Source organism: Coregonus lavaretus (assembly GCF_964263955.1).
Source record: "Coregonus lavaretus genome assembly, chromosome: 15".
In the NCBI taxonomy this organism is placed as follows: Eukaryota; Metazoa; Chordata; class Actinopteri; order Salmoniformes; family Salmonidae; genus Coregonus; species Coregonus lavaretus.
In genome coordinates, this window is record NC_140002.1 from 24304978 (window position 1) to 24312157 (window position 7180).

The 7180-nt window shown below is 42.0% G+C and overlaps 1 protein-coding gene across 2 annotated transcripts; it reads right to left on the bottom strand.

The window, feature by feature from the left end:
* Nucleotides 1-36: 36 nt before the first annotated feature.
* Nucleotides 37-4421, bottom strand: LOC311142992 (CCR4-NOT transcription complex subunit 8-like). 2 transcript variants are annotated; one of them, XM_084178778.1, is made up of 7 exons: nt 4325-4421; nt 2575-2771; nt 2259-2452; nt 1895-2056; nt 1594-1738; nt 1162-1272; nt 37-907 (listed from the first exon to the last, which is right to left on the bottom strand). In XM_084178778.1, the coding sequence occupies exons 2-7, from the start codon at nt 2689-2691 to the stop codon at nt 779-781; spliced, it is 858 nt and encodes a 285-aa protein (XP_084034904.1). In that variant the 5' UTR covers nt 2692-2771; nt 4325-4421; the 3' UTR covers nt 37-778. The 2 variants fall into 2 exon arrangements, with proteins under 2 accessions (XP_084034904.1, XP_084034905.1); XM_084178779.1 differs by having other exon boundaries at nt 2575-2753; nt 4325-4404.
* Between the last annotated feature and the right edge of the window lie 2759 nt (nt 4422-7180).

A 7180-nucleotide genomic window follows, 5' to 3' on the forward strand; every position in this document is an offset into this window, starting at 1 on the left:
TATTTTGGGCATGTCTGAAACAAGCTAATCAAAACATTGAAAATAGAAAAATGTTTTAATATACAACTGTTTCAAACAATGCATGTTGTAAAAACAATAGCAACCACAAACCATTGTTTTAAACTGAGCAGTGAACAAATTAAAAGCAAAATGTTGCACAGAACTGCAGTGTGCCCCTGTAACACATTCATACTCAAGACCAGCCTGGCACCAATCTAAAAGTCTCCTTTCTCAAAGGAAAAATGCTAAAACATATCACGGATTCAGTGAAATGTTACTTTAAAATTGTACAATCCCTACAAGCATGTATCCAACAAACTGGTTTTCTGAACGATACCTACCGATGCTCGAGCTACAGTTGGGTTTAAATAAAGTTTGTTGTTTTGAAAAGCAGGAGTGCAGAGAATTGTTGTTGAGCACTTTCAAATGCTAAACTTCTTATTCGCAGTACAATACACAAGAGCTGGTCCCATGCTTTTAAAAGAAGAGTTACTGCAATGCTGATAAACAAAGGTTTCTGAATACTGGTCCTGGGCGATAGAAAGGCTCAATAGTGGTACAATAGGGAATTTGAATGTGACAATACGCAGTAAAATCAACTATGACAGAACAAAATGGGTTCAAGAGGAGAGTCTATGGTAACCAAATGTCCTTTTTGCAGCTGGTGAAGCAGGATACAGAAATTAATCTCATGTTTTCTGGGAGTGGGGGGAGAAAATAAACATCTACTGGATGGGTTAAAACAAGTGTGTCTTCCACTTGATGGCCTCGCAGTCGATCAGTGCTTGTTGTTGGTTTCCTCTTGGGAAGAGCTTGAGATGCCGTTCTGATTTTGAGTGGACCCAGAGCCCAATCCGTACAATCGCCCACAATACTTTGCGTCATCAATGTTGTCTTCAAAGAAAAGCTGCAAAAGTAGAGGACAACTTATTTCATTTGTAACAGAAACATGGTCAGAATCAGTTACTCCCTAGATGCCAATCCCCATCAAGTCTAGTTCACAAACTCTTCCCAAGAGGACTGGGACTATGTCACAATCATCTTTTACAGCTTATTTTCATTCCTGACCACTCTTCTGAAATGACTTGACAAGTGCAATGTTAAATCTAAGTCCTTTCACCTATCAGTTGTCATGGAAGACATCAGGAATAGAATAGGTACCTCTTTCATCCTAAAGAAGGCCATCCCTGTGAGCAGGGAATCAGAGCCGGCCTGGTGCTGTCTCCCAATCCTCTTTAGTTCCAGCTGGTCAGCCACCTCCTGGAGTCCTCCCTGAACAAACACACAGGTGACAGTCAGCTAACTAGAGCCATATGCTCTACCTCAACATCCTCGGGGGAAGTCAAAGCACATTTCATGTCAGTCATTTCTTTGGTGAAATAAAATATTTTTTAAAGGTGCACACCTCACTATAGGCCACCATTGATTGTGTAACTGAGGGGGTTTGAAGAGCCATGCTTGTGTGATGAGTAACCTTGCATTAGCTAAGAGACTTGTTCGAATCCAGTCAGACACTTGACAGCCAACCGTGCTTTCATTGGTTTTACAAATAACAAATAATGAATAAGCAAGTTACCAGGAATGTCTCTTTACCTTCAAGTTCTTGCAGCTCTTCATCAGATATTTCACATCATAGATTGCAGGGAAGAAAAGATTGAGGATCTGGAAGAACTCATGTTCCTCCTCAGGTAGCCGAGTGTCTGTTAACAGCTTCACTAGGTAGCCAAAATCATACCCGCTGCAAATGAGAAATACAGCAAGGAGATTCATTACAACTTGATTTCTCAAATGACTACTGGGGCACTGTTGGGAGTGTTCATGACTAGGGCCCAGAGTTTATCCTGTTTACCAGGAAAAACACTAGGCCCACTGACATCTCTCAACACATCCCTACCTGTGAAAGGAGAGCCACTTGACATTTTCACACAGCACTAAACCAGATGTCATCAGGAGCTCAGCAAAGTAGAGCGTGTCGATCCCCTCTTCCTCGTGCTTTTTGAATTGGAGGCCGGAGTTCTGAAGTAGGTCTATCGAGTCCTGGGAGTACATATCCTCTCTGTTTACAAAAGAACATCAGATGTGTTTTTTTCAGAATGGAGCAAACTAAACAGTGAAACAACATTATAAACAATGGACTATTACTCAAGAGCCTTCTAATGAGGCATCAGATCCTACCCCAAAAACATAAGCATGACATAGTTTTAATCTCATTACTGGCTATACTGTATTATAACAAGGATACAAGGATTAACACCCACGTTAAATTAAATTTGAAATTGAACTGCCATGTCGTCGTTCCAGGGGGATAGTCTCCATCCTCGTTCATAAATGACAGTCCCAGTTGGATGATTTTCAGAAGGTCCACGTTGCACCTCAAGAGCTGGTACTGGTAGTCTACCGTGCTGCGAAACTCGCCAATGGGTCGAACCACCACGCCGGGGAATTCTGTGTCCTGTTGGAACAAGAAGGACATCATTAATGGCAAAAGAAGTTGACGCAATACATACCAAAACCTTCACAGATCTACTAAGAAAATCAATGAAAAAAGTTAGCATATTTAGGAAGATAGTTTACCATGGCAATGAAGTTGTAGCTTTGAATTATCTGTCGGATTTTCCTCATTTCCTCATCCACATTGCTTGCCCAGACCTCACAGATAATCTGACTGGTATCTGCCAGTGCAGCTGGCATTTTTGCAGGTTGAGGAAAGGACTGAAAACGCTGACAATTCTGCAGCACTTTCGGGGAACAGTCTGTTGAAAAAATTTACTCTGTGGGGCGCAAGAGGAGGTTGAACATTATCTATGCCATTCAGCTAATCATCAATTAACTACATTTTAAATGCAAAATGATAGACAGTTAAAGCTGTGTGCAGTAGCTTGATTCAACACATAAGATACACTATATATACAAAAGTATGTGAACACCCCTTCAAAATCAGAGGATTCGGCCATTTCAGCCACACCCGTTGCTGACAGGTGTATAAAATCGAGCACACAGCCATGCATAGACAAACATTTGCAGTAGAATGGACTTACTGAAGAGCTCAGTGACTTTCAACGTGGCACCGTCATAAGATGCCATCTTTCCAACAAGTCAGTTCGTCAAATTTCTGCCCTGCTAGAGCTGCTCCGGACAACTATAAATGCTGTTATTGTGGAGTGGAAACATCTAGGAGCAACAACGGCTCAGCCGTGAAGTGGTAGGCCACACAAGTGCACAGAACGGGACCGCTGAAGCGCATAAAAATAATCTGTCCTCGGTTGCAACACTCACTACCGAGTTCCAAACTGCCTCTGGAAGCATAGTCAGCACAAGAAATGTTCGTAGGGAGCTTCATGAAATGGGTTTCATTGGCCAAGCAGCCGCACACAAGCCTAAGATCACCATGCGCAATGCCAAGTGTCAGCTGGAGTGGTGAAAAGCTCACAGCCATTGGACTCTGGAGCAGTGGAAACGCTTTCTCTGGAGTGATGAATCACGCTTCACGAATCTGGGTTTGGCGGATGCCAGGAGAACGCTACCTGCCCCAATGCATAGTGCCAATTTTAAAGTTTGGGTGGAGGAGGAATAATGGTCTGGGGCTGTTTTTCATGGTTTGGGCTAGGCCCCTTAGTTCCAGTGAAGGTAACTCCATATTAATGCTCATGATTTTGGAAAGACATGTTAGACGAGCAGGTGTCCACATACTTTTGGTCATATAGAGTACATATGAATGGCTGGGCGCCTAAATCAAAACCTGCCTGGCCTGAATCCCATCAGTACGACACGAGTCACACGACTGATGTTAGCTAGATAAAGTCATAGCAAACGAACTTGGCTGGATAAAACAGCTCCGGTGTTGGTTTTCTGCAAATTATTTACATTTGTATAAACACTTTAACTAACTAAGGTTACCTAGCAACAATTAAATGACATACAGCAAGCTATGTAGCTTACTAGCATCCAAATGAAATTTAACGTTAGCTATGTAACGTTAGCTAGTTAACGTCAGCTAACTAGCCCAGTTACAGGGGAAACAATATAGTATACCAATCGTAGCTAGCTAGCCACACTGGGAGGTTAACTAAAATAAAATTCCATTACACATAGTTAGCTACAACTACACGTAGCCAATCTACATTGGGCTAGATAGCTTGCTCAGTTTGCTAGCGTTAGCTCGTTTTGTCAGCATTGAAGAAGTCAAGATGGCTAGCAAGCTAGCTGGAAACCGCCAGGGAAATGGATAGCTAGCCAACTCTGTTTGGTAATTTGTTTAACTTTCACATATTATTGTATTAGCTAGCTACTATGAAACGTATAAAGCACAAATGTCAATGTTTACCTGATCCGCCGTATGATCTTATTCCGCTGGGGCTACTGCTAGCCCTTGCTAACGTTGCTGCATAACGTTGGCTTCCTTGCTCTATCGGAAGTCATAGAAATACATCTAGGCAGGCGCAGAGGGGAAAAAGCGCACCTTCACGTCTCACTTGATGTTCTGACCAGCAGTACACTGGTACCCAGCCTGGATATAGTTGCTCGAGTGTGGACTGTGGAGCATACACCACCTCCGTGATATACACCCGTTTTCTCCCAGAAAAATACAAACTTAAATAGCTACATATCTATAGTGTGGAACTTTATAGTTGGCAATGTGGTTTGTTTCATGTCATGACCCTATATACAGAATATCAAGGTTTCAGCACAATGATAACCCAATTATCCAGGAGTTAATTGGCTTGCAAACGTTTTTACAAATGAAATGCTTTACAAATTGTGTCACATTCACTCAAATCTTCACCTGTATGGACCTTGGTATGCCACAATAATCGATTCGAAGCTTTAATAGGATTTTGTTTAAGAAATTATCTTTATTTGAAAAGCGTAAAATACCTGACAGTTATGTAGCTCCAAAAGTTCAAGGAAAACCTGATACAGTTCCAGGACACAGATTACCACAATCACTTTTCCTACTAAAATACAATTAAAATAGTTGTCATCATTCAATTACTAATATTCTGGTCATACAATTACACCTGAAGATAAATAGATATGTACAGTTGAAGTCAGAAGTTTACATACACTTAGGTTGGAGTCATTAAAACTCGTTTTTCAACCACTCCACAAATGTCTTGTTAACAAACTATAGTTTTGGCAAGTCGGTTAGGACATCTACTTTGTTCATGACAAGTAATTTTTGTTTACAGATTATTTAACTTATAATTCACTGTATCACAATTCCAGTGGGTCAGAAATGTACATACACTAAGTTGACTGTGCCTTTAAACAGCTTGGAAAATTCCAGAAAATGATGTAATGGCTTTAGGAGTTTCTGATAGGCTAATTGACATCATTTGAGTCAGTTGGAGGTGTACCTGTGGATTTATTTCAAGGCCTACCTTCAAACACAGTGCCTCTTTGCTTGACATCATTGGAAAATCAAAAGAAATCAGCCAAAAAAATTGTAGACCTCCACAAGTCTGGTTCATCCTTGGGAGCAATTTCCAATCGCCTGAAGGTACAATGTTCATCTGTACAAACAATAGTACGCAAGTATAAACACCATGGGACCACGCAGCTGTCATACCGCTCAGGAAGGAGACGCGTTCTGTCTCCTAGAGATGAACGTACTTTGGTGCGAAAAGTGCAAATCAATCCCAGAACAACAGCAAAGGACCTTGTTAAGATGCTGGAGGAAACAGGTACAAAAATATCTATATCCACAGTAAAACGAGTCCTATAACCGCGATTGATAATAGACAGTACTGTGCAGCTGTCTTCATCGACCTGGCCAAGGCTTTCGACTCTGTCAACCACCGCATTCTTATTGGCAGACTAAATAGCCTTGGTTTCTCAAATGACTGCCTCGCCTGGTTCACCAACTACTTCTCAGATAGAGTTCAGTGTGTCAAATCGGAGGGCCTGTTGTCTGGACCTATGGCAGTCTCTATGGGGGTGCCACAGGGTTCAATTCTTGGGCCGACACTTTTCTCCGTGTATATCAATGATGTCGCTCTTGCTGCTGGTGACTCTCTGATCCACCTCTACGCAGACGACACCATTTTGTATACATCTGGCCCTTCATTGGACACTGTGTTAACAAACCTCCAAACGAGCTTCAATGCCATACAACAATCCTTCAGTAGCCTCCAACTGCTCTTAAACACTAGTAAAACTAAATGCATGCTTTTCAATCGAACGCTGCTGGCACCCGCCCACCCGACTAGAATCACCACTCTCGACGGGTCTGACCTAGAGTATGTGGACAACTACAAATACCTAGGTGTCTGGTTAGACTGTAAACTCAACTTCCAGACTCACATAAAGAATCTCCAATCCAAAGTTAAATCTAGAATCGGCTTCCTATTTCGCAATAAAGCCTCCTTCACTCATGCTGCCAAACATGCCCTCGTAAAACTGACTATCCTACCGATCCTTGACTTCGGCGATGTAATTTACAAAATAGCCTCCAACACTCTACTCAGCAAATTGGATGTAGTCTATCACAGTGCCATCCGTTTTGTCTCCAAAGCCCCATACACTACCCACCACTGTGACCTGTACGCTCTTGTTGGCTGGTCCTCACTACATGTTCGTCGTCAAACCCACTGGCTCCAGGCCATCTATAAATCACTGCTAGGCAAATCCCCGCCTTATCTTAGCTCATTGGTCACCATAGCAGCACCCACCCGTAGTCTACGCTCCAGCAGGTATATCTCACTGGTCATTCCCAAAGCCAACACCTCCTTTGGCCGCCATTCCTTCCAGTTCTCTGCTGCCAATGACTGGAACGAATTGCAAAAATCCCTGAAGCTGGAGACTCTTATCTCCCTTAATAACTTTAAGCATCAGTTGTCAGAGCACCTTACCGATCACTGCACCTGTACACAGCCCATCCGAAATTAGCCCACCCAACTACCTCATCCCTATATTATTTATTTTGCTCTTTTGCACCCCAGTATCTCTATTTGCACATAATCTCTTGCACATCTAGCATTCCAGTGTTAATACTATTGTAATTATTCTGCACTATAGCCTATTTATTGCCTTACCTCCATAACTTGCTACATTTGCACACACTGTATATATATTTTCTGTTGTATTTTCTGACTTTGTTTTTTTTACCCCATATGTAACTCTGTTGTTTTTATTGCACTACTTTGCTTTATCTTGGCCAGGTCGCAGTTGTAAATGAGAA

Excerpts from the sequence above, each read along its gene's own strand:
- LOC311142992 (XM_084178778.1), bottom strand. The coding sequence starts at position 2,691 with ATGCCAGCTGCACTGGCAGATACCAGTCAGATTATCTGTGAGGTCTGG. Across the intron at positions 2,453-2,574 it reads GCTACAACTTCATTGCCATG|GACACAGAATTCCCCGGCGT; the intron begins GTAAACTATCTT and ends TTGTTCCAACAG. Across the intron at positions 1,739-1,894 it reads AAGTGGCTCTCCTTTCACAG|CGGGTATGATTTTGGCTACC; the intron begins GTAGGGATGTGT and ends TCTCATTTGCAG.